This window comes from Zalophus californianus, chromosome 11 (assembly GCF_009762305.2).
Source record: "Zalophus californianus isolate mZalCal1 chromosome 11, mZalCal1.pri.v2, whole genome shotgun sequence".
Classification (NCBI taxonomy): Eukaryota; Metazoa; Chordata; class Mammalia; order Carnivora; family Otariidae; genus Zalophus; species Zalophus californianus.
This window is the reverse complement of record NC_045605.1, coordinates 110,954,051-110,979,939: the sequence shown is the minus strand read 5'-3', so window position 1 is coordinate 110,979,939 and position 25,889 is coordinate 110,954,051. Positions and strand designations below refer to the sequence as shown.

The following is a 25,889-nucleotide window of genomic DNA, read 5'->3' as shown; positions in this document are numbered from 1 at the left end:
GTACGCGTGAATTTTAAAAATGCTGGATTGGTCTACGCTGTCCGTTTCCCGGCTTCGTCCACGAGAGGGCCCCAGAGAAATGACACCCCCAGAACAGGGACATCTGCACCTGATCGGGGCTGTTGATACCATTCCCCAGTGAAAGGGACCAGCCGCTCCTGGGTGGACGTCTGATTCTGGAATCGAAGCAGGAAATACCCAAGACGAGCCTGGGGCACCTTCAAGAGCCAGAAAGTCAGAACACGTGAAACCAGGAATCCACACTGACGGGTCTGTTGGAGTGACCTGGAGGCAGCCGACAGGACGCCCGGTGACCAGAGCTGGGACAATTAGAGCAACGAAATGCAGACTACAGAATCAGGTTGTGATCCAAGTGTAAGTATTCACAAGTTCCCCGATACAGATAAATAGTGGAATAAAGAAACGAGTGGGGGAGAAGACCCGAATCTCCAGGTGGAGGAGTTCCGAGCAGTGTGTGTGGACTCTCCACTCACAGGCGTGGGTGCTCAGTGACTTCCTTCCCGACGGCGCAGCGTACGCAGCAGGGGAGAGAGTGACGGTGTGGTGGGGGCCTGACGCGCACCCCGCCAGGTGAGCAAGGCCAGCGTCATGGGGACGCGTCAGGTGGGGAGCTCGGGCCCCGACGCGCTGGGGTGGGAGGGCGCTTCACCCTGGGGTCCTCCTCCCAAGCCCACAGCCCAGTCTGACTGTGGCACACACACCGGACAGACCCCAACTGAGGGGCGTCCTAGGGCGTGCCTGACCCGTCTGCCTCGGAACTGTCCAGGTCATCAAGAACAAGGACAGTCCGGGAAGCTGTTGCAGCCGAAAGCAGCCTGCGGGGACGGGATGTCTAAACGGACGGGGGGTCCTGGCACAGGAGGGGGACACTGAGGAAAAACTAAGGAAATCGAATAAACTAATGGACTTTGGTTAGTAATGAGTAATCATCAGTACCAGCTTATTAATTCTAACAAGAGATTAATAGTGGGGGAAGCGGCAGGGGGGCTACGGGAACTCTTTACGGTCTTGTCACCTTTTCTCCCAAACCTAAAACTGTTCTAAAATAGAAAGCTCATTTACTTTTAAAAAAGTTTCCGGATGAGAGGTGCATCATTCTCCTGATATGAGATTGTGAGACGTTTAGATTCTAGTGCCTACGGGGGCCCCAGGGACAAAAAGATCCAATTAAGCGGAGAAAGTTCCTTAAACATCGGAGGCCAAGGGAAGCCGGTTCTCCGTCCCTCCGACGGCAGTGGGTCCCAGAGAGGGACTGCGCAGGGCACCACCAGGGCACACTGGGGATGAGAACAGGACCTTGAACCGCCTGGGAAAGCCATCAGATCACGCCTGGTGTCTATGAAAGCACCAAGACCCGCAGAAAGGCGAGTTGGGAGTGAAAGCTCATTTGCGGGTAGAGATGCCGAGGGCGCCAGGGCTGCGCTCCGGCGCTGTGCACCGCGCTCGTCCCGAGAACTCCACGCCTGCGTGCTGCGTGCTGCCTCGATAGGCATTTCCCAGATGTGTGTGTGTGTTGCTGGTCTCACTGCTGCACATTTGGGACCACGGGTACTACTATTTAATATTTTTCCTTAAGTCAACTTGCTTTTTTTCCCTCTTAGCTCCATTCTGAGCAACAGAATGTCATGGGTTCCTTGTGCTGATTATATTATTATGTATGTATCGCACACATTAAAATAAATACCTAACCAAACCCACCATTAAAAAATGCACAAAGGGGTGTCTGGGTGGCTCAATGGGTTAAGCGTCTGACTCTTGATCTCAGCTCAGGTCTCGATCTCAGGGTCCTGAGTTCAAGCCCCATGTTGGGCTCCATGCTGGGCGTGGGGTCTACTTAAAAAAAATGAATACAGGCTCTCATTCTGTCTACACTAAGAGGCAGAAACAATCCACAGTTTTGTCCTGAGCGATTCAGTACCAAGTTCTTCCTCAAGGATTCAGGGTTCATTCACCATGATGTTTCCTGTCTTCCATCAACAGCGCTGTGAACCCTGCCATTTATTTCATCGGGAGGCAGAAACCGAGGGCACCCCTCACGGGGGTCTCCAGGGAACCCTGGGTGAGGAGGCAGGGCAGGGGAGTGGCACCCGCCCTGCCGAACAGAGAGGACAGCCCCCCTGCCGGGTGGCAAGTTCCCAAGTGGGCCCGACGATCTCCTGGCAGAAGTCACACCTCCCGGTCAGCAAGCAGCAGCACCCCAACCAAGTCAGGCACCTGCAGAGTAAGTCCCGTCACAGCCTCCCCTTCATATAGAAACCGTGGACAAATTGCTGGAGCAGACTTCCCATGTGAAATGCACATCTTTGGGTCTTTTCAGCCTATTGTCAAATCACCCTTTGGAAAGCTCGTCAGGGGGCTGGTAGGGTCACACTTGCCAACCGTGGAGAGTCAGTGGTTTCAACCTTTGTCTTAAAATTCTGCTCGTTTTCAGTCTTGCACAAGTAATGCTGCTAAAATTCTTCTGGGTGTAGGTTGGCCCCTTGGAAATGGGGTGTCCTGGGGGGGATCGGAGGGGGAGACAAACCATGAGAGACTATGGACTCTGAAAAACAAACTGAGGGTTCTAGGGGGGAGGGGTGTAGGGGGATGGGTTAGCCCGGTGATGGGTATTAAGGAGGGCACGTTCTGCATGGAGCACTGGGTATTAGACGAGAACAATGAATCATGGAGCACTACATCAAAAACTAATAATGTATGGTATGGTGACTAACATAATAAAATTAAAAAAAAAAGAAATGGGGTGTCCCTTCAGCTTTGCCCATTTTTCTGGCATGTTCTAGGATCTTACTACAGGTTTTCTTCCTAGACTTCTAAGGAGTTCACCCCACTGGATGCAACATGCAACGTTTTCCAAAATTCTAGTTTTGTCTTTAGGATTCCAGTGAAATCTTTGTTGACGGAGTTCTGTCTGGAAGGACAACATGAAGCCAGTCACGAGTTTGGCTGCTTCGATAAACCCTTTGTGCAATGAGCCTTGTCTTCCGAGGCCCCTCAGATTGCTTTTGTTGTCGAAACTTGCAGGACCGTCCGGAGGGGAGGAGAAAGGCTCTAGGGGGTCTTGGGGCTCAGGAGTGTCCCCGGGACACAAGGAGGTCCCTGAGATTCTGAGCCAGCTCTGTGTTTGCCACGAGGCCTCATTCTCTTCTCCAAGAAACAGGCTGGGTCTTGTCTGTGCCTGCTCTGAAGACAGCCAGGATCCCTCAGAGACACACTTTTGGCTGCCAGGAAGCTGCTGGCTTCTCATTAGCTGAGCTCTGGCGACAACCCCATAACTGGGGGTCACCGTCCCGTAGCTGGGGGGACACTACCCTATAATGAGGCACTCTACCCTATAACTGGGGGGACACTATTCTGTAGCTGGGGGGAACAACCCTATTACCAGGGGGATACTACCCTGTAACGAGGGGGACACTGTCTTAAACTGGGTCACCGCCCTGTAGCTGGGGGGACACGACCCTATAACTGGGAACAATAACTGGGGGTCACCACCCTGTAGCTGGGGGGACATACGCTGTAACTAGGGGGACACTACCCTGTAGCCGGGGGGGGCCCGACGATGTCATGTGGTGTGCCTGCTCCCTCCCCAGGGAGTCAGCGAGGGCACCGTCCTGCCCGGGACACCCGTGGGGTGATGAGGCCTGCACTGCGTCCCCCTTGCTGACGGTCATCTCAGGGGGCGAAGTGGCACGAGGGTCCCCGCCTCAGCTGCTGGACCCCACGTTCACATCTCCTGGATCTCGTCTGTCACCACCCCCCTGGGCCAACGCTGGGGGGCCGCCGACAGGGTCAGGGAGAGCTGCCTGTGGGTCTGCACTGTCGGCTCCGCCAGCAACCAGCCTTCGAGGAGGGAGACCGCCCTCAGCGTCCCCAGGGCCATGTCGGCTCACAGAGGAGCTTTGACTGTTGGGTCTTTATTTCTGGACCCTCCCCGGTGGAGGACTGAATTTTCCTCCAAGAGTAAACTGCTTCTTGGCTTTAGGAAAAGCACCCTGACGGTGTCTCGGAAACACCGGGAATGAGCCACGGTTCTGGGGCTGGGGAGCCGGAGATTGGGGTGCTGGCGTGCTCCGGTGAGGCCCTGGCAGGGGGCTCTCTGGGGCCTCTTTCATAAGGCCGGGAACCTGCTCTCTGGGGTCACCTCCCCAAGGCCCCACCTCCTCACGCCATCACCTTGGGGATTAGAATTTCGACATCTGGTTTTGGGGGGACTCAGACATTCAGAGCGTAGCAATGGGCTTCTGGGTCTCTGAGGCCAAGGCTTTTTGGGAATGAGCAATAAATGGCTTTGCTTCCCTGTGTAAAAGGTTGTCTTCAGGTTGGCTTAAGTCACGAAATAATGGGCCTCTGGGGCTGGGGGGATGAATGGCTGTTTTGCTCCTGGGTTTGCGGGGGGCCCTGGATTCCAGGAATGGACACCATCTTATGGGGGCAGCCTTTGGGGAAGGAGAGAGATGTGTCGCTCCCTCTGCTTGGGCCCACACCTTCGGCGCAGCCTGATTCGTATTTAGCGGGCCTTTTGCTGTCACTGTGGGAAGGTGAGGGAAAGGTCTACCCACAGGCTTTGCAGGCCCATAGCCCATGGCAGCACCCCTGGGAACGGTCGCCTCAGACAGGAAGGCTGTGTGTTGTCTGGGGACCCACCACCCACTCTCCATGCCTCTCTAACACCTCCTGGTCCTCTGTGGGGGCCCCTGTGCTGTAGCTAACTGGTTTGGGGATGGGCGTGTGACCCAGCAGGAAAATACACACACTAATTTCCTGCTGGATTTACACCGGGGATTTCGCAGGGCTGGGGCCGTAGCGCCCCAATGTGGAGCATGAAGAGGCAGAGGACCTGAGCAGGGCAGGGGGAGGAGAGAACCAAGTTCTAAGGACATGTGCATACCCTGGATCCAGCCAGACCTGAAGCCATCACAAGCCCTGCACTGTCCCACATGTTAACCAATAAATTTCTTTTCTTGCTTACAAGTTTCTTTTCTTTGGTAAGGCTTTTGGGCAGGGAAAGCAGCACAGACCCCAAACTGACTGTGCTCTCTCCCCAGCAACAGGGGGACTGTGAGTGTGGCCAATCCCATCTCAGCTTCCCTCTGCACCAGGGAGGCTGCGATCCCCTGGGGCTTAGCCCCCAAGAGAGGATCCTAGGAATTGAGGGGGGCTTAGGAGGGGATGAAAGAGGAGGCTCCTCATCCCCACCCACCACATACATAGACTCTGCTCCCAGAAATCACATTCTCTTTACTTGAGCCTTTTTGTAGGGACCTAGAATGAACAGATCCCTGTCCCGTGAGATGTGAAACAAGATGCTGGCACGCTGCTCCAGGCAGGGGTGGCTGAGCCCCTGCTCACGGTCACTGGCGAGGCCCACCTCACATATGGGACCCTTGCGGGAGGGGCCCTCCAGGCAGGAGCCGGCGTCAGTCAACACCATCCAGGTCCTGACGGCCTCTGCTCTCGAGCTGGAGAACCTGGACGGACAAGACACACGAATGTCTACGCTGTCAAAACACACCGGTTCGCACCGAGCAAGGGTGGTGGTCACGGGACTGGATGAGCAGCCCGTGAGGCAGTACCCACGATGCTTGAGGACACGGGAAGGATGCAGAGCATGTGCACTGGTCAAGTCTGGGAGGACGTGCCTCAGCACATCACGGTCGTCCCTGCTAGATGCAGAGACCACAGCAGATTGTATCTCTACCTACGTGTGTCTTCTGAGGGGTCTACCTCTGCACGGCCTCCGAACCCCACTCCTGATTTGGGGGAACCCATTGCTGAGTGCGGGTGGGGGAGCCAAGCCCCACCTCTCACTGATACCTCGTCTGGAGGTGGGCTGTCCTGGGCACCCCTGGAAACCAGCAGTGTCCCCGCACTCTGCCCACCAGATGCCAATGACACAGACCCCACCCCAGACGCCATCCCCGGGAACATCTCCAGACAAGGCCTGCTGTCCCTGGGGGTGACCCCTCCCCCGAGAACCACGGCCCGGATGTGTAGTCTGACTCGGGGTCCATCCCCCAGATCCACGTCATCTACAGAGACGCCTCCCTCGGCCACCAGACAGATGGAGCGTCCGTCCGTCCCGCCGTGATCGCCGGCGCAACTCTGCACGCGTCCCAGCTTGTCACGGTCAGTGTATCGAGGGCCCCCCACTGGCCGGCTTCCCTCCCATGGGCTATGACTACCTGCGCCAGGAAGGGCGGTCCCACGTGCCCCGTGGCCTGGCTCCTGCCCTTGGCCTTGGGAAGGGAAGGCGGGACTTGCTTTACTAAACTGAACCTGCTAATCCTTCCTTCGCTGTATTATTAACTAGCAAAGGAAAGGGCAGCCGGGGGGGATGAGGAGACGAGAGCCTGTCTGGATCCTGGAGTTGTCTGGAAGCGACGGCAACGGGCCCCGCATCCACACGGCTGCTCGCTGAGTGACACGGCACAAAGAGCACACACTTGGCCCTTCGCGGACATGAGGACAGTAAACACCATCGCCGCAAACAGAAAGCTTTCCGGTCCTCAGCGGAAGCGAGCCGGTGTTTCCCCCACAGACGCCGGACACGGGGAAGAGCCGCCTGCGCCCCACTTACCGCATCCTCTATGCAGCGGAACTGCCAGGGCCAGCCGGCGCGGTACAGAAATGGCCGCAGGTCGAACCTGTTGTCGTCGGGGCTGTAGCTCTCCGCGTGGTACGCGGGTGTGAGCGTGGTCATTTTGTGTCTGTTCGCAGCGTACTTGGAGAAAAAGCGCCTCACTCCGTCGGCCACCTGGTGGGCGAGGACACGCGGGGCTGAGGCCCGCATCACACCGCACAGCTACCAGCCCTGCGCGCCAGCCTCCCCCAGGGCAGCGGTGGACGGATGTGCGCCCGGGCGGCTGGCTGGGCCGTCCCGCGTGCGTTCCCGCCCCAGCGCCCCAGGACGCCGCGTCAGCGGACCCAAGCGGGGTGCGCAGGAAGACGCACGGCATGAGGCTTCCAGGTGGTTCTGTGGGGACCACCGTGTGAGCCCCAACGGGCCCGACTGCGAGCCAGACAGCAGGCAGGGGCCCCAGTCGGAGGAGCCGACGATGGGGTGCTGTGTCGCGGGCGACAGAGCGCCTCCGTTCCAGGCCAGGGCGCACCGAGTCGCTCCTGGCAGCCAGACTACCCCCGCGGGCACTGCGTCTGTGGCCCCCTCTGCCGAGCGCCGCACGTGCCGTACCTGCCGCGGGGAACACACGTCTCTCCACATGGTGACGAGCTTGCAGAACATGCTGTAGGGCCCGGCCTTGGCGATCTTCCGGAGCCTGCCGTAGACGGACAGCTCCGTGTACGTCATGCCCATGTCCCCCTGCGGAGAGGGAGAGGCAGCAGGCCAGCGCTGGAGGACAGCTTGCGGCCCCAGTGCCCACGGACCTGAGACCTGGGGGTGGGCAGGTCCCCACGGGGCCACGAGCAGGAGCATGGGCTCACTCCCCCTCACCGCCTGGTGCCACGGAGCCGGCATTAGGAGAAAGGACCAGCCTGGTTTTGAGGGCTGTGACAGACTGAGCTCTGTCCATGCTCCAAACCCCAGAACCTGCAAACTGTGGGTTTATTTGGGAAAACAAAGGTCTTTGTGGATGTAATTAAGTGAAAGATCTTGAGATGAGACGGCCCTGGATGTGGGGGCTTTTATACGAGACAGAACGCCCGGGGAGAAACTGCATGAAGACAGGGTGGGGGGGCGTGGCTGAAGCCCAGGTAGCCCCGGGGAGCTGGACAGAGGACCCTCCCCTGGAGTGTCCCGCCAGGAGCGTGGCCTGTAGACGACCTGATTTCGGCCTCTGGGCCTCCAGAATGGTGAGAAGGTACGGGCCTCTCGTTTAAGGTGCCGGCCGGTGGGTTTGGCTCCAGCAGGCCCAGGAGGCCGAAGCCAGGACCAAGGCCAGGCAGGGCCCCCCTGCAGACCGGCCCTGCTCCCCGCCCCAGGGAGCCCGCTGTTCCTAAGGACAGACGGCTCAGCACAGATACCTGGGTCACACTGGCCACGCAACGCCCCAGGCCGGCTCAAAAGAGCCAGCCTCACACTGAGGCTCACACAAGCCCCTTTTGCATTTCTCAGTATTTGCTCTAATCCCCCCTCAGCTCCCACTGTGCCCCAGAATATACAGCCAGAGCCACATGAGAGAGTCAGATGGTGACGCTGACATTTCATGGCATGGCAGGACGGCCCTCACCTCCAACCAGGACCCCCTGTGACCAGGCCCTCCTCCCTACTCCCCATTGCCCACCCTGGCCTTCCCTCAGGCCTCAGCTCCAATGTCACCTCCTTGGGGTGGCCTGTCCTGACCCCTATCGGAGGGACACGGCCACCTTCGGGTCACCCGGGTCAATGTGTGGGCAGCACTAGGAGCCATCTGGGGCCCTCATGGTTACTTCCCGCTTGTGTGTCCCGGGGCCTCACATAAAAATGGCAGGCCCAGCTGGCTCACCGCTGAGCCCCAGGGCCTAGCGGGTCATGCCACGGACCTCCTTTACCGCTTTCCTCTGCGTGAGGTGAATATTTTCTGGTGCAACATTTAATTCCCTAGCTTCAACAATAATAGTTGGAGATTTAATACCCCACTTTCAATAATGCACAAAACTAGACCAAAAAACCAACAAGGGGAGAGAAAACTCAAAACCTACAAACTGACTAGACCTAACCGATCTCTCTAGGGTAGCGAACCACCCAAAAATGAAACTTGGAAAACAATTCCATTTACGGGAGAACAAAGAAGGTAACATGCTTAGAAATAAATAACAAAACAAGTGCACGCTCACGCTCTGAAAGCTACAAAACGTCGAGACAGTAAGAGGCCCGAAGCGAAGACGGAGACATGCCACGTCCAGGGCTCAGAATACCTCATATTCTCAGGGGGCAACACCTGCCAAATCGAGCTACAGACTCAGCGCACCTGCCGTGGAAATCCCAGTTGGCGCCGTGTGTGCGGCAGAAAATGACACCCTGATCTCAGAATTCATATGGAAATTCCGAGGGCCCAGAACAGCCAAAATTACGTTGAGAGAGTGACAAAGTGGGAGGACGCCCACTTGCCGATATCAAAACTTCCCACCAAGCTGCGGTGACTGAGTGAGTGCGGTTCTGGGACAGGGATGGACACACAGGTCAGTGGAACAGTCTGGAGATGGATCCACACCCTTACAGCCAACTGACTTCCACCAGGATGGCGAGACACTCCGCGGGAGAGCTGTCTCTTCAACAAGACGGCCAAGTGGGATCCCTTCCTCACACCACACACAAAAACTACCCCCACCAGGTCGCGGCCTTAAATACAAGACTAAATCTACAAACTCTTGGGATGAGCACAAGTAAATCTCTGTGTCCAAAGGCGCTGGAGGCAGAACGGTCAGTTGTCACAGACTCTGCAACGGCTCACGGCCACTCCAGCCTCGACCACGGAAGCTGCACACCCCAGCCTATGGCCCCGACCGGCCCTCATCGCTTGCAAGCCAGCATGGGATGCCAGGGTCAAGAGTGATTCTTGTGAGATCGCGCCCCTGCTACCTGCAAGAGACTTGCCCCACTCACCCCTCCGCCCGGGGGTCAGCCTCAAGAAGGCCGAATCGAAACGTCCAAGGTCAGCAGCGGGACAGGCGCTGAACCCTGGGCTCCCTGGTTGCTTGGGGCAGAAAGGAGGCCATGAAAGAGCCCAGCATGGACATGAGGAAGCAGGGAGATGGGGAACGGTGACAAAGCCACCAGCACTACCTCATCTGTCTGGGACACCCGTCCATCGGTCAAAGGCTCCAGCTCTGCGGTGGCTGGTGCTGCCAGGATGCTGCGGCCAAGACACACGGAGGTTAGCCGTGGTGGCTACTACAGAGCTCGTGAGCGTGGGGAGAAACCCCCAAACCAACTGTCCCAGGCGCAACGACTGGTCTCCAGCAATACCCCTGTCAACCCCGAGCTGGGGCTGGGCTTTCCTGGGGAGACAGACGTGGATGTCGGGGGGCTTTGTGACCTGGGGAAAGAACTGACGGCAGGGGCTACCCCACGGGCAGGTCATGCGTTCTTGTGGGGCCGTCCTGGGTGATGCAGGCCACCTAGGGGCACCTACCCACTAGATGCCATGAGCACACTGCTACCATCACCTACAAGGTCTAAAGACATCGCCCAAAGTCCCTGGGGGGCCCAGGGGAGCACTGACGCGAAGGGAGCTGCCAGGTCACGGCACCCCAAGTGCCCGCTGAAGGGCGGGACCGTTTCCAACAGGCAGGAGGGAGCTGTGGAAGGGGCCGATGCTGGGTGCAGCTGTGGTCTCGCGGGCGGCACTCACCCCTGCAGGGCAGGGAGCTGGAAGCGCTCCAGGCAGAACTGGACGAAGGTCTTCAGGTCCGTCTTGCTGATGCCACCGATGGGGTTGATGTCCGCACTGGAGCAGTCATATTTGGTCAGGTAGCCGAGGAGACTATGGGGATAGAACACAGGATTTCCACATGGCTAACCTGAGGGGCTGCAGATCCTGCCTGGGGTCCGAGCCCTTGTCAACACCCGCAGCCAGAGCTCGGCCAGCTGGAGGGTCTCAGACACGCCTGGCACAGCCGGAGCCGTCCGCAAAGGGGCCGAGGCGGCAGATGACCAAGGGGAGGTATTTGGCACTCCTCAGAAGGCGTGGGAGCCGGGAGACAGACCTGGGAATGCCTGGCGTCCAGCTGGGAGCAGCATGTCTGAAGGCCAGGGCTGGCAGAATGGGGGGCTGAGGGCTGAGCCCATGGCGGCCGGGCCACCTCCCCATGCCTGTGAGTTCCTCCTCCCAGATACCTCCTGCAGGGGGCTGAAGAGTGGCCTCCGAACACACCCACAACCTCTACCCAGAACCTGTGAACATGGGACCCCAAGGCCAATGGGGCTGCAGATGGGATTAAGGTGAAGACCTCGAGGTGAGGCTCTCATCCTGGATTGTCAGGTGGCCCTAAATGCACTCACAAGCATCCTTACGGGTCTAGGAGGAAGGTGGGCGGCAGGGCCGGAAGGTGCTGTGAGCCGGGAGGAGGGTAGAGATGCTGCCCCGCAGGCTCTGCTGGGGGAGGGAGGGACCCCGAGCTCCAGAAGGAACCAGCCCTGCCAACAACTTGAGTTTAGCCCAGTGAGATCCATACTGAACTGGGTTCGTACCGAATGGCGAAAGGACACTGTGCTTGGGCCACTGACTCCCTGGTCGTTCGCTACCCACACCGTCCAGGGGACGCCTCCCTCTACACCCACCTCTGGACAGCAGTTCTCCACCACATCCCCAGGCCCCCCCACCGCCCCCACCCTCCCACAAGGTGATTCCCGACCCCGCCATGTGTCCCTGGGCCCCCTTGCTGGTGGCCTTCCAAGGCCCAGCCTCTGCCTGTGTCGCCCAAGCCCACACTTCGACACCAGCACCAAAACAGCTGCTCGTTCTGCCTGATGTCCTGCGCCCGGTCTGGCTGAAAACACACCTGTCCCGTGAGCATGGGGCCCCCTCCACCCTCACAACTGACCTCCTGCTGCTTGAGAGAAAGACCCAGGTCTCGTTCCTCTTCCAGACTCCTGCCACAGAGCAGGGCCTCGGGCGTAAGACCCCCAGAGCACCCAACAGAGGAGCAGGCAAACCTGGTGCTGCCTTGAGTGGGGCTCCTCCCATCCACCCCGAGGTGGTCGCTCCACCGCTCCCCCTCCTGTTGAAGGGGCGGCTGAGTGGGGACAGGGTCTGCTGGCCAGAGGGGACGATGGGCTCCATCCCACCGTGTGCCTCCTCCAGCCTGCTCCGAGAAGCACCGGGAGCTGACAATGTTCGGCTGGGACAGCGCGCTAACAGGCAGGTTCACGGGCTCCAACAGCCGGCCCCCTCCACTCCCGTGAGCACAGGTAACGCCTGACGGCTGCCACCTTCCTGTCCTCCCTCGGCCCATGTGCCCCTGCCCCCCAAGCCGAACCTCTCGGGGCCGCGTCCACTCCCCTCCTGCTCTCTCTCGAGCTTCGCCGCCAGCTCCCTGCCCTGGCCTCTCCAGTAAAAAGCCGCCAGTGCTCCCCACTCCCCACCCGAGTGACAAGCACCAGCCACCCCGAAACAGCCCCTCTGCCCGGCTCTGGGCGCCTGTCCTCCTGGTTCCAAGCGCACCGGCTGGGTGCTCAGCGGCAGCTTCCTCGTATCGGAATCTGGGCCCCCCGACCCACTCCCTTCTCTGTCAACATTCAGTCCCACAGGCCCAGCTGCCCTCGTAGCTTTAAATGGCATTTCGCCGTTTGCAGACTTCCAGATTTGGGGGTGCGGCTCACACCGGGGCTCCAGAATCCCCGTATGACTGCCCACCACACACCTCCGTGGGCGTGTCTGGAAGACGTGTCAAAGCCGACGTTCCCGGCACTGGACCCTGAGCTCCCCACCCGCTTCCTGCGCCTCCACATCTGGCCAAACGCCAGTCCGTCCTTCTGGTGGCTCGGGTTGGCCTGGGCATCCTCACCCCACGTCTGGTCCACCAGCAAATCCTGTCGGTTCTCCCTGTGATGCCAAAATACACCAGGAGCCAAGCACGCCTTGCCGTCCCCCGGCCCCACCCCCCAGGCAGCGTGAACTGGTTGGTGCTAAGCACTGCTCTCCTTCTGGGAGTGAAAGCCTGGTCCATGCCAGGGGGATGGTGCCCATGTGACCAGCCCCCGGCGCAACCCCTGGGCACGGAGTCTCTGACACGCTTCCCTGCTGTCACAGGTGTGGCCGGGGGAGGAAGCACATTGGTGACGCTCCCCTGGGAGATGATTCTGGAAGCCTGGGCCTGGTTTTCTCCATGTGCCTTCCACTCTACAACCTTTGGCTGTAATCAACCACAGCCATGAGTATGGCCCGATGCTTGGTCCGTCTCCCAGCGGATCACGGGACACGGGGGTGACGGCTCATTCCTGCAGGCTCCACTGCACCAGGACGCGGAGTCTGTGGCTTACCCGGCCTCTGCCGCGTGCTCACTCCTCCTCACCTCTCCTTGCAGCTCCTCAGCTCCCGCGTCCCTCTCTCTCTGCCACCCTTGCCCGGCTCCCATGCTCCACACGCATATGCAGCTGGACACGGCTGGCTGCAAAGTGCAACCCCACCTCCGGGGCGTCCTTAGGGCTGGCACTGCCCGCCTGGTTCCCTGACCTGTCTCGCTCGCTCGTCACCACTCCCCTCAAATGCCCACCACCCGCCCCGCACCCCCGCTCGGCTGGTGACTGCTTCCTGCCTCGAGAGGGCAGTCGCAGCCCCGACCCTATACCCCCCCCCCCACCCGCATCTGGGCCGTCAGCTCTGCGGCCTCCTGCTGCTCCGTGGACACACTAGCTGGGCTCCCAATAAAGCCGGCCCCTCGCCTGGCCGCCCGCTCCCACCTCGTGACGGCACAGCAGCTGTCCACCCACGTCCCCCTTCCTCATCAGCAACGGCTAGACCTCTCTCATCAAACCTTAAGAAAACACCTTCCCCTGTCTCACTGCTCCTGCCAGCTTCCACCCTGCACCTCCCCTCTCCTGCAGGTGAAACTTCTAGAAAGAGCCGACCCGCGGTCCTCACCCACCACTCTCCTCCTACCTGTCCCAGCTGGGCTCCCGGGACCTCCCTCGGACAAGATGGGGCTTGCAGACAGGTGACAACCACTCTCTGTCCCGGTGGGCTCTCACCACAGGACATTTGCACAGGCTGTTCTCCTGGCTGCATTTCCCCTCCTCCTTTACAAACCAACTTTTCAGAGAGGCCTTCCCTGGCCACCCTACTTACAAGCCCAAATGCCCAAACTCTCCCCGCGCCTACCCTGGTTTTCTCTGTAGGCTTTCCACTTCCTACATATGTGATTAGTTTTCCTATTACCTGTCTCCTTCCACTAGAATAAAATGGGAATTAGTTTGCTGTTTTTTTCACAGCATCAAGAAGAGCACCTGACATGGGGCACACGTTTTATCAATTCCTTGAGTGAGCAAATCAGAACGCAACGGAACCAAAGTTAGGATGAGAAGTAACATTTAAACGAGAACCAGCACAGCAGAGACTCAGACTGGAGGCTCTACCCCGGTATGTGAGCAACGGAGGGATCGTAGACAGGGACGCAGCGAGGGACAGTCGTCCCAGCGGGGACAGGAAACAAAGACAACAGGGGAAGCACAACTGAAAAGTTTCTGCAGCTGTAGACAGACTTCTATGTCCCCGTAAGAGAGGCCTAGCTTTTAGCCTGGCTTTAAGCACCCAGAAGCCCATTCCCACCCTGGAATAAAAAAATCACTGTTATTTTTTGCTTAAATATTAAATTCCAGAAGACAACGGATAAGAATTGTGATGGGAAATATTGCAATAAAATAATTATGGTAGTGGCACCATATCAAACATGACAAGTCAAACTCGTGTTCAAAAGCAAAACAGAACACACCAATATTCTCAACTACATCAGGTTCGGGATATGCACCAGCCGTCACACTCCACCTGAAAAATCCTTTCCTTACAGAAACACCAGAGGTAACAAAAAAAGCAATGGAAATTGACAAAATGTGAACGAGAATGGGGAGAATTTTTTACCAGCTAAAGGGTGCTAATTTCAAATTGTCATAAGTAGGAAATAGGATCCAAAAGTACAATAATACTTAACGAAGAACACGTTTGCAGACGTGCAAGGACGTAGAAAGATTTAAGACACTCATGATACAGCTAGAAAGATGGATGGATGGATGACAGATGAGTGGACAGACTGATGGACAGATGGGTGGGTGAGTGGGACAATGGATGGACGGGTGGGTGGGTGGGTGGATGGACGGATGGACGGATGGATGGATGAATGGACAGGTGGGTGGATGGACAGATGGACGGATGGACGGATGGATGGATGGACTGATGCACAGATGAATAGATGAATAAGTGACAGATACATTTCTTGGCCCCCTCTGCTAACAAGGCCCGCCGGAGAGAAACGGAGAAACCAAGGCTGGAGGAGTCCTCCCAGCTTCCGCTGCTCACCCTAACAGTCAGCTGAAATTTATCTAGAGAACAATAGAGAGACTCTGAGTTTTTTCAACCAGTGAGCAATACAAGAAAGTATTTCAAATCCACATCAGAGATGAGATATCTGCTTGGGAGTGAAAATTGGACAGAGCAAGGACCTAGGACGCAGAGGAACTGCCCAGGAGAGAGATGGGTGAAACCAAGAGAGGTGGGGTGGGGAGACAGATTCCAGACCCAGTGCAAAGGAAGAGCCCCAAGGCGGGTGCAGCTGGTCTGAGCCGGGCCGGTGGGTGGGGAGCCAGAAGGAAACGGTGTTGACCTGTCTCCACATCCGAGTCATCGGGAAGGTTTGAAGTAATGACATGGCCTGTGCTGCGGGGTGATGTGACCCTCACAATGTGTGTCTTGCAGACGCAGTGAGAACGGGCGGGGGCCTGGAAACACCGTCTTGGGGAGCACGCACCCTTGGAGATCTGGGGTGCTCGGGAGTCGGGCACACGCACCTCTCATCCACGTTGGCCGATCCGAGCACCAGCAGTCCACCGTGAGCGCCCCGGGCCCAGAGGCTCAGCTGAGCGAAGAGATAGGCCACGACCATCCTTAGCCGAGCCTGGGGGACACGACAGGAAACATCACCCTATGCTGGACATGGGAGGACACACGCACACTGGCCCCTGCCCCCCATACAGCTCCAGGGAAAGGGGCTCCAAGTAGCGTAGATTTCTAGCGTCCAGAGAAAGCAGGGTCCTCCGGGCCTGACCGCTGCCACGACACTCAGGAACGCGTGGCGGGCGGCACCGTATCCCAGACAGACGGACCCGGAGCCGGGGAGCCGAGAGAGCTCCGGGCGGGATGGGGCTGCAGAGAAATCTCGGCCCCTTTTTGCACCCCCTTCACAGCCAGCGTTTCCGGAGGAGGGAAGGCCGCTGTGACCAAAAGAAAAGGGAGAGAGATGGGACAGCGCACAGCAGCTGGAGCCCAGGGTCCCTCTTTTCCTCCACCAACCAGCCAGTGTCTGGCTCCCCTGCGGGAGCCCCAGAGCTGGGGTGTGTGGAGCCACTCCCTGAAGATGCAGAACCCTCACACCTGCGTGTGCATGTCTCCCCCACCACCTCTAACGCACACGCTTGTGCACTCACACGCAAGCACACAAGCTTCCACCCAGGCAGCACTCTCGGACAACCCTGCGTCCTCTAGTTCTTGCACACTCACACACGGGTGCACGCACACCCTCAGCCTTGTCCATGAGGCCCCGGGCTCCCTGCGGCTCCCGCGCGGGGACAAGGGCCTGGCTGGGAGGCTCACCTGCACATTCTGCAGGGCCAGGTTCTCCCTGCTGCTTCCTCCGTGAACCGCGAACAGAGGCCTTTTACCCGTCACCAGGCTGAAGATGCCCATGACGGCCTTCACCGCTGGGTCGATGTTGAGACCGATGTGGTGGCTGCCGGGGAAAGGGCAGGGTGGGTGTGCACGGGTGTGTGCGTGCACATGTGGTAAAACACACGTAACCCCGGATTCACCATTCCAGCTGTGTGAAAGCGCATGCTCGGGGTGAGCTCACGGTGCTATGCAGCCGGCATCTCTATCCGGTTCCAGAACGCGCCTGCGCCCCAGGGAGCCTGGTGCCCGTCTGCACCCGCCCTGCTCTCTGTCCCTGTAGGGTCGCCTATTCTGGGCATTCCCGTGGTCCCTGATGCTTAGCACCTGGCGGATTTCACCGAGCATCACATTTTCCAGGGTTGTCAAGAGGTAGCAGGTGTCAGAGGGTCCTTCCTTTCTGAGGCTGACAGATACCCCATTCTCTGCTCAGAACTCATCTCGTTTACTCATCCATCTGTCACCCAACAGCTCGAGCTGCTTCTGCGCTCGGGCTACCGCGTGAGCCTGGGCACAAATGTCTGTTTGAGCCCGTTTTCAGCTCCTTGGGGGACGCGGCCAGGAGCAGCACGGCTTAGGGGCTTTAGCTGAGCTCGGCACAGGCAACGGGCAGCTCTGCACTGTTCCCCAAGCGGCAGAAGAAACGAAGAGCCCGAATGGACCGAGGCGCCCCATCGGGAGAGAGGCCGCCCCTCCCCCTTCCCCAGGTACAGGAAGCCCACTGGGTGGGAGAGGGTAGCGGCCAGCACAGAGCCTGCACACTCCCCAGAGCGGTGAGCGGGGTCCCGGGCTCCTACACGGGGGCGCCCACGAGCCCTGCTGGCTGGCGCCTAGGATGCAAGGATGAAGGGAAGGACGGGTGGCAATCAGACACAGCTAGGCTCTGGGTGGAACGGAAATGGTCTCCCTAAAACCTGGTTCACGAGAGACCGTAGCAACCTGCTCAACCCTGGACACGCATCTAAGCATGAGTGTGGGCTTGGGCGGGGCCTCAGGTGGCGCGGGTCCCGCCGCAGCAGCCCCCCAGTGCCGGCCACCCCCTCTACCTTCCGATCTGCCGGGCCAGCTCCCGGGCTCTGTCACACGTCTCCTGGGACGAGTTCTCACTGGCCATGTAGCAGGTGGTCAGCACACGCCCGCAGAGCTCCCGGGGGTCCTGGGGGGTGTAGCTGAGCTGGTCCACGATGACCCGGACGTCAGCCAGCACTTCCTGGTCTGAAAACCACCAGACGGCGGGTAGCAGGTAGCGGCCCCTGGCTGTGCACGGGGCTCAGAGCAGTGTCTCCACCTACAGAGCCTCTCCCTCGTGTTTCTGGCGGGCACGCCAAGGGGATGTTCGACACAGGGTGCATGGGGGAGGATTCTGACCCGGGTTTGCCTGAGCCCGAGGCCGGGGCCACACTGCCAGCGCCCAGCAGCGGGCGGAGGGCTTGATGGACACAGCCACATGGGCCCGAGCCCCAAGAAGGGGCTTTAATGGTCTGCTGTCCCCAGGTCCTGCTGGGACATCTGAGCACATCTGCAGAGCCTCCTTCCCCCATGATGGCCAGGACCCGGGGTTCTCCTCAGCCCAGTCCCCACCCCTGGAACCTTGCTTAGACCAGCGGACGCCACCTACTTCCGTGCTTCACGGCCTCGCAGACCTGGTGGCACATGGAGTAGACGAGGCAGGCGGTGGCTGCGCTGTCCACCCCGCCGCTCAGGGGCAAGAAAAACCCGGCCTGGAACGGGCCAACCAAAGGCAGGTGTGAGCAGAGCCTCGGAGGAGCAACTCAGCCCAAACTTAGCCCAGCTCCACCCACAGACGGTGGAGGGGAACAAAGATGCGCCACACATTTCAGATGGGTTTTCCAGAAGGAAAAGAGCCCTCTCGCCGTGAAGGGCTGTAAAGGGCATCTAGGACTCGCTCTGCCCAGTACAGACATCAGGTGCACGGGACCAGCAGGGGATGCTGTCTCATCACTCTGAGTGTCATCAGACAGGACTCCAGAGATGGAGCCAAATCTCCGTGTGCCCTCTGGCCTCTGCCTCACATAGACTAAGCTCCTGATGGACGCAGCATGAAAAAAAGAAAATCCCTAGGCTGCCATGGAATCAACCACAAGCACTGGACATCTTACCTGCCGGCTGCGTCTCAGAAAGTCCCAGAGCCAGCACGCGGGTCCGAGGCTGGAGAGCAAGGGGACACGTGAGGTCTGGGAGCCGCTGACCCGGTCTGCAGTTTACCTGGGGGCAGGGGCCCAGGCAGGAGCAGCACCAAGCAGAACTGCCAGGGGGAGGGGCCCTCCCGATTCACCAAGTCTCTGTGTTAAGCGCTTCACGGGAATTAATGCATTTTTGTCTCCCGATGGCCCTGGGAGGTAGGTGATGATCTTTTGGCCCCATTTTGAAACAGAAAAACTAAGACACGAAAAGGAAAGGACAAACAGGGCCTCTGTGCCCAAGGCCCCAGCACCAGGATGTGGCAGGGCTGGGTGAAGAAGCCAGGCCGACTGGCTGCACCCCCGACGCCCTCAACCCTGATGCCGCACGGCCTCCTCCTCACTGAATGGCCACCCCGGGCAGGTTCTGGGAACCAGCCGCCCACACTGCTCTGGCCCCTGCCCCCTGGCATGGTGCCCCGGGACCAGCACCACCCCCTCCCTCCCTGTGGGCAGAGGCCGCCCACCTGATCTCCTCCGCGGGACTGTGGTACTTCCACTCGACGGGCTCTGACGGCGGCTCCAGCAGGTCCTCGTGGCACGAGAGGGCGAAGTCCACCTTCACGCGGGGGTAGGGGCTCACCTTGCTGGCCTGCTGACGGAGATTTGCGACAACATGACGCCCCCGCAGCAGCAAGCCCCTGGGAACGGGCCTCAGAGCCTCAGTGGTGCCGTGGCTCCAAGCAGGATGGCTGGAGTCAGAAAGACAGATAGGACCCAGTGTTGGAAGCCTCGGACGTGGAGGGGCCTCTGCTGTGGATGGTCTGACAGTCCCTCCCAGATGAACGCACGGGGTGGCCGTGTGGCCCAGCAGCTCCCCTCCCAGGTGCACACCCGAGAGAAACCGTCCTCACGGGATCTCGTACACACGTTTGGAGAGCATCATTCATCACATAAAACAGACACGGTCCCCGTGTCCTCAGCGGCGGCTGGATCATCACTGTGTAGCACGCCCGTTCCGTGGGCCATTGTTTGGCTGTAAAAAGGCACGAAGCCCTGACGACCCTGTGGACGTTGTGCTCAGTGACAGAAGCCAGATGAAATTTCATGTACGTACAACGCCCACAACCCAGAGACCAAAGGCAGGCTGGTGGCTGTGCGGGGCAGGAGGGGGCTGCAGAGCGAGGCTAGCGGCTCTGAGTTTCTTTTGTGCTGACGTGCGGACGGCTGCACAACCCCATGAGGATGCCCGAAACCACCGCACCGTGGTGTGGCACGGGAATAACAGCTCAATAACGCAATCAGTAAATAAAGAATTTAAGAAGAGTCCCCGGGCGTTGTCAGGCACCAGCGTGTGTCCCTACGAACTCACCGCCAGGTTGCGAGATGAAATCTCCGCCCTGTAGCTTCGGACGTCCTCCAAATCCAACGTCGCGGTGAGGACTTCCTAGAGAAGGGGTTTCAAAGAGAAAGCGTGTCTCCTGTTTCTCCCACTCGCACATGTGATTTGGCTGTTCTCATGGGTGTGCCAAATTGCACAGAGTCACGCCTTCTAAGGCAGGACTGGGGACCTGTGGGCTCCCAGGGGCCCAGGGAGAGGGGACAGCCAGTGTTGTTGCTGACCCAAAGCCCTTCCCTCTCACTGTTGCCCCCAGAGCCCCCAGTGAACTCAGACACGTGGCAGCCTCAATCATGGCACAGGACCCGATTCTGCCGCGGGCTTCTGCCGTGGACTTCTGAGACAGCTTCTCCCCTCTTAAAACGACTCTCGGGAACAAGGGCCCCTTTTCTGCTTCACTCGTGGCTGTGTGGAGATGAGATGGCCAGAGCTGCTGCAGCCACCCTGTGATCAGGAGGAGAGGCAAGCCCAGATCCAAGCCCACACAGAGGAAGGCCGGGTTGGCGTACGGCAGAGAGGTGGAGCCACAGACCCGGCGATCCGCGCCAGGGGCCTGGATGTGCTGCCTGTGTGATCGCGGCGACACGTCCCTGCCTTCGCAGCCAGATGAGACAGGAGTATTACGAATAAAAAATACCACAAGACAGAAAAAGAATAAACTTTTAAAAAACAGTAAAAAAGAAAAAGTTTGAACTCATTTATATTATTCCTATCTTCATAAAAAATACTCCTAGCCAACTTATGTCACTAGAATACTGTGTCATTGCATGCAAGTCGGGGGCAGCGGGAGCTAGTCCTGTGCACCACTGCGTGACACGGGACACTCCTGCTAACAGGCCTGTGGGCATCTGCCGCTGTCAACACCGGGCCCGACCCAGGCTGGACACTTCCACAGAGAGAAACAGAAAATGGAGCTCATCTGTCCTTCGGTCCTCCTGTCATTTCCCAAAGTGATGGGCCACCAAGGTGAGCCACCGTACTTTCCACGTGAAAAAGCCAAGGGAAGAGTGAAGCCACAAAAAAACAAAAACCAAAAACTCTGGCTTGAATCTTTTTCATGAGAAGAAGGTCCCATTCCACTTTTCCCCAAAACAGGTTAGCATCAACATAAACGCCTGACCGAGGCATCCACGGTGCCAGCCAGCCCACGAGGTTCAGAAGACCCCGAGGAGCATGTCCTAGGGCATGGTCTGCAACTCTGCCGCTCTGTGCGACGGCTCTGTGCGCCACGCGATCTCTTCTGATCATTTTGGGCGGATCACGGAGGACATGGCAGGACAGCATGGCCCGAGGATGGTGATGCTCTCTCTCCCTGAACGCTCGGACAAAATCAGATAATTCCAGCCTGCGAGCCCCCTCGGGGAAAAGGGTGGCAACGGTCCTCGGGTTTTCGTGTGCTTACGGATCACCTGGGTATGTGCTTAAATTGCAGATCCCCAGGTATCCAGCCCTGAGGCCTGGCTGGGGCCCAGAGCCTGCAGGGACCCACACGCCTGCTTCTCCTGGTGCAGGTGACCCCAGTCCACTGCCAATCAGTCCTGGGCAAGGTGCCCGCGGCTCTGACATGCGGCCCAGTGTCCGGGCCACATCGACCTGGCCTGAAGACAGCTGAGCATTCCGACGTGGGGGCAGGGTGGTGTCAGGCCTATAGCTGACATGCACACGCCTGGACGCGTGGGCAAGAGCGAGTGGGTCTCAAGTGGCCTCACCGAGCTCCCCTCTGCTCCACTCCTGTGGATGAGGCCCCCCACCAAACGCCCCTCCTCGCTGTGAGGACCGGTGCCTGCTTATTCCCGAGGCGGCTCCAGCTCCACGTCCTCCCGGGGGACCCAGGGGTCCCTTGCTCTGCTGTCACCACACAGCCTGCTCCCCCTGGCGCAGTCACTCCCAGGGGCGTGCGTGAGCTCACTCTTACCACGTCGTCCAGGGAGAACTGGGCCCCCTGCGCAAAAATGCGGCCGTTCATCGCGATCAGGGCGCAGCCGTCATAGTAGAGCCGGTCCCCGTCACAGCCCTTCTGATTGGCCAGCAGGTAGATCCCCCCGTTCTGAAAACGCGAGTGGCAGCGGGATGTCACCTGCCCTTCCTCGGCCCTCCCGCCACACCATAAATAGCGCCCCTGCAGGGAAACTGCCTGCACGCAGCGGGGACCTGGGGGTGTGAGCCCGTGGCCACTGGACGCCGCGAACCAGGTGCCCTGCTCTACAGGCAGGGGTAGGAGCGCCTGCCTCCCTGGGGTGCGGCCAGGGTTAAAGGAGGTCAGGCAGGTGGGGCCCCAGAAGAGGAGCCCGTGCACGTTTGCTGAGCACGGGCCACAACTACGGGCACCGATGCCCACCACGCATCCTTGCCGCCTGGGCTCTGGGGACTCGGGCGTGTGGGACGCGGCGCCAGCTCGCAGCATGCACGCTCCAGCCTCGTGGCCCAACACCTACCTTGGTGGTGGCCATGGTCACCAGATCCACCCTGGCGTGGGCTTTGCGCAGCACGTGGTGGCTGCCCGAGGCGTTGGTGAAGATCTCCACGCCGTCCAGACCCATGTCCACATGCGGGCTGTGGGCAGAGGCGGTTGACAGGAAGTGACAGGCTGCGCGCCCTGCCCTGCCCTCCCAGCCCCGATGTCTCCACAGCCCAAGGCCACGCCGCCAGGGCTGCCGTGCACATGGGGCCGAGGCTGACCTGTGGGGCGTCCAGAGCTCCTCGCAGATCTCGCTCCCGATGCAGGTGTCCCAGGTGGCCAGTACTGCGTCTCCAAAGGGCACCGTCTCCTGCAGTCGGAGGACAAAGTGCACGAGATCCCTCGGCCATGGTCCGTCCGGGCTGCGCCCTGACCTCGCTGCCTTTCTTCTCCTCCCAGCCCCAGCGTGGGAGCATTCCCAGCCCGGGCAGCCCGGCACCACAGGGAAGCTCACTAGCCGGATGCTGTGCTCTGCGTGGCTGCAGGGCTCACTGTGGCTGTGACAAACTGTCACTCCACTCTTCAAGTTTCCTTGGCACAAATCCCCACGGTCATCTTCGTTATTAAGAGTAAAGGGTCTCAGGGCGCCTGGGTGGCTCAGTCGTTAAGCGTCTGCCTTTGGCTCGGGTCATGATCCCAGGGTCCTGGGATTGAGTCCCGCATCGGGCTCCCTGCTCGGCAGGATGCCTGCTTCTCCCTCTCCCACTCCCCCTGCTTGTGTTCCCTCTCTTGCTGTGTCTCTGTCAAATTAATAAAATCTTAAAACAAACAAAAAAAAAGAGTAAATGGTCTCATTTAGCTGGCCGTGGCACCGTGCACTTTTTTGCGTCACCCACACTCTCACCAGTCTGACCAGGTGGTCCCACCCCTGTGCCTGGAAGGACCTGAGGCTCATTTAAGAAACCTGAGCAAAGTCACCCAGCTCCCGAGTGGCAGGGCCAGAGTGCAAGTGTGTCCATCAGTAAGAACCACATTTACAAGCCACACGTGGCGGGAGCTCCCCGGGCAGGGGCAGAGCCACCCCGGGCTGCCAGACAGTCTGAGGAGGCCCTGAGCCTACCACGCGCTGACGGGTCACGTGGGTGTGGGAGGCTGCGGCGGCACGCTGACGCTCTGGTACAGGCCAGCCTCGGTCCAACTTGGCTACCTCCCTTCATCCCAGTGTTACAGAAGTGCCATCCCCTTGTTCAGCCAAGAAATAATCCCGAGGCCTGGAACACATCCTAGAACACTTGGCTTGGGCTCCCTGATGTGTGAGTTCGACACCCTTTACTGCTGACGGCGAGAGCCACAGTGTAAACCTGGCCCTTTCTTCTCTGATGCGTCCTGCTCCGGACAAGCTCACTCTTCGCTGTGGCTGTGAGGAGAGCCCTAACCCAGGACCCTCGCTGGCCGCCATGGGACTGCAGCGCCCCTGCACTCCTGGCAAACGTGAGCACATGGGCACGGCTGGAATCCACAAATCGTGAGAAAGCTCAGAGCAACAGGCTGGTAAACCATATATCCGAAGCCACGCTCACTGACTACCCCCCGGCCTGAACTGTCCACATGGAGCGGGTCCTGGGCTGTCCTTGCCTTGTTCCTGGACACACCCCTGAACCTTAATCCCGTTACCCGGGCCTTCAATCAACTACCAGGCAAAACCCTTCCAACTGCAGACTCTGTCCCACGTCAGCCTAGTGCATCTCCACTGGGATGGGTTTTAGGACATACTGCGATCCCAGAAGAATGAAATGGGGAGCATCCTACTGTCAGGACCGTCGCAGACACGTCTGTTTCAGACACACACACACACACACACACACACACACACACACACACACACACACACATCCTACTGTCAGGACCGTCGCAGACACGTCTGTTTCAGACACACACACACACACACACACACACACACACACACACACACACACACACACACACACACACACACACACACACACACACACACACACACACACACACACACACACACACACAGTCTGTTCTGGGTCACGACGATTTCAAAGCGTGCTCACTGCTGCAGTTCATGGTCAAATGAGTTTCCAGGTCACTTCGGAGGTGACCAGACCTGGCTGGGAGTCCCTGCCCAAACCTCAGCCGTGCCCATCCCTGTCTGCGCAGGAGGCGCCGAGCCCAAGCTGGCCTCTGGAAGGGCCTCGCTCACGAATCAAAGCTCGTGCCAGAAACACAGTCCAGCTCCCAAGCAGAGGTAGCCTCCATCCGGGGGCCAGGGCGGCCACTGTCCTCCAGGGAAAAGGCAGGAGGAAGCCACTGATGGCCAAGAGGCAAATGGAGCCAGGCCCTGGTGGGAATCCGGGGAGAGGAACCGTGCTCCAGCGCAGGTCCGTCCCTAAGCTCCAGCCGCATCCCTGCGAACCCCTCCACCGGAGAGATTCTGTAAATCGCCACGAGCTACCTGGAGTGTAGTCATTAGGGGTACAGAGAACTCGGTGTTGTGGGCTCAACTGTGTCCTGCTCAGATTCCTATGTTGGAGCCCTGACCCCCAGCACCTCAGAACCTGACCGTATCTGGAGCTGGGGCCTTTACAGAGGTGATCGAGGTGACACGGGGTCACCGGGGTGGCCCTGATCCCATGTGACCGGAGTCCTTACCAGAAAAGGACATCAGGACACAGACCCGCACGGAGGGACGACCCCGTGAGGACCCAGGGAGAGCACGCCGTCCACACACGAGGACAGAGGCCTCGGGAGGACCCCGCCCTGCCTGCGCCTGCACCTCGGGCGTCGGCCTCTGGGACTGAGAGTTATCTGTTATTCAACAACGTCCCCTCCATCTGAGGTGCTTTTTTATGGCAACCTGAGCAAATTAATATAGCTGGCGACCAGCATGGGAACTGAGGCAGAACTAGAGAAGTCAGGGCCCCCCTAGAGCACCCCCTCTGTGCCCCGGCTTCCAACCACCTGTGGGAAGTGGAGAGAACAGGGTTCCAGCTGTCACCCCAGCAGCTTCCCGTAGGAAGAGGATGGACGCGGCCCCCAGATCAGGCTGGACGATCACAGCTCTGAAGGCCGGGCCAGCCAGGTCCAAAACACATGACAGATGTCCAATGCTGGTTCTTCAGACTGAATAGGGAACCACGTAAAGTCTTCCTAAAGTTTTGTAACTAGAACCCCTCCCCCTGCCCAAACTTGGCTTCTTGGGTGGTCCCTTGGCCCGGGCAGCAGTCCCAGCAAGAAAGAGCCCGCTGGGTTGCCTGGGTGGCTCAGTCGTTGAGCGTCTGCCTTCAGCTCAGGTCATGGTCCCAGGGTCCTGGGATCGAGCCCCGCATCAGGCTCCCTGCTCGGTGGGAAGCCTGCTTCTCCCTCTCCCTCTCCCTCTCCCCCTGCTTGTGTTCCCTCTCTCGCTGTGTCTCTTTCTGTCAAATAAACAAAATCTTAAAAAAAAAAAAAAAAGAAAGAGCCTGCTAAGGTGGGGGGGGACCCCTCCCCCAGCTCCCGGAGTACCCCAGCTCCCCTGGTATCCCAGCAGGTGAGCTGGAGGAGAGAGAGAGGCACGAACAGGCAGAGCATCACTGACGTAAGAGAAAGGAGGCGCC

At 59.1% G+C, this 25,889-nt stretch overlaps 1 protein-coding gene across 3 annotated transcripts in view; it reads right to left on the bottom strand.

The window, feature by feature from the left end:
* Positions 1-799: 799 nt before the first annotated feature.
* NADSYN1 (NAD synthetase 1) overlaps positions 800-25,889 on the bottom strand; it is a 38,935-nt gene continuing 13,845 nt past the window's right edge. The window contains exons 7-22 of one of the 3 annotated variants that reach the window (XM_027578761.2): positions 22,548-22,636; positions 22,304-22,421; positions 21,784-21,915; positions 19,842-19,916; positions 18,997-19,121; positions 18,449-18,497; positions 17,947-18,049; positions 17,375-17,543; positions 16,257-16,392; positions 15,455-15,561; positions 10,308-10,439; positions 9,740-9,809; positions 7,208-7,336; positions 6,596-6,772; positions 5,387-5,486; positions 800-2,517 (exon numbers count right to left, since the gene is read on the bottom strand). In XM_027578761.2, coding sequence (XP_027434562.2) covers positions 5,436-5,486; positions 6,596-6,772; positions 7,208-7,336; positions 9,740-9,809; positions 10,308-10,439; positions 15,455-15,561; positions 16,257-16,392; positions 17,375-17,543; positions 17,947-18,049; positions 18,449-18,497; positions 18,997-19,121; positions 19,842-19,916; positions 21,784-21,915; positions 22,304-22,421; positions 22,548-22,636 — 1,662 coding nt within the window. In that variant the 3' untranslated portion in view covers positions 800-2,517; positions 5,387-5,435. Of the gene's footprint in view, positions 2,518-5,242; positions 5,487-6,595; positions 6,773-7,207; positions 7,337-9,739; positions 9,810-10,307; positions 10,440-15,454; positions 15,562-16,256; positions 16,393-17,374; positions 17,544-17,946; positions 18,050-18,448; positions 18,498-18,996; positions 19,122-19,841; positions 19,917-21,783; positions 21,916-22,303; positions 22,422-22,547; positions 22,637-25,889 lie in introns of those variants that run through there. The other 2 variants (XM_027578762.2, XR_003517349.2) reach the window with 2 other exon arrangements.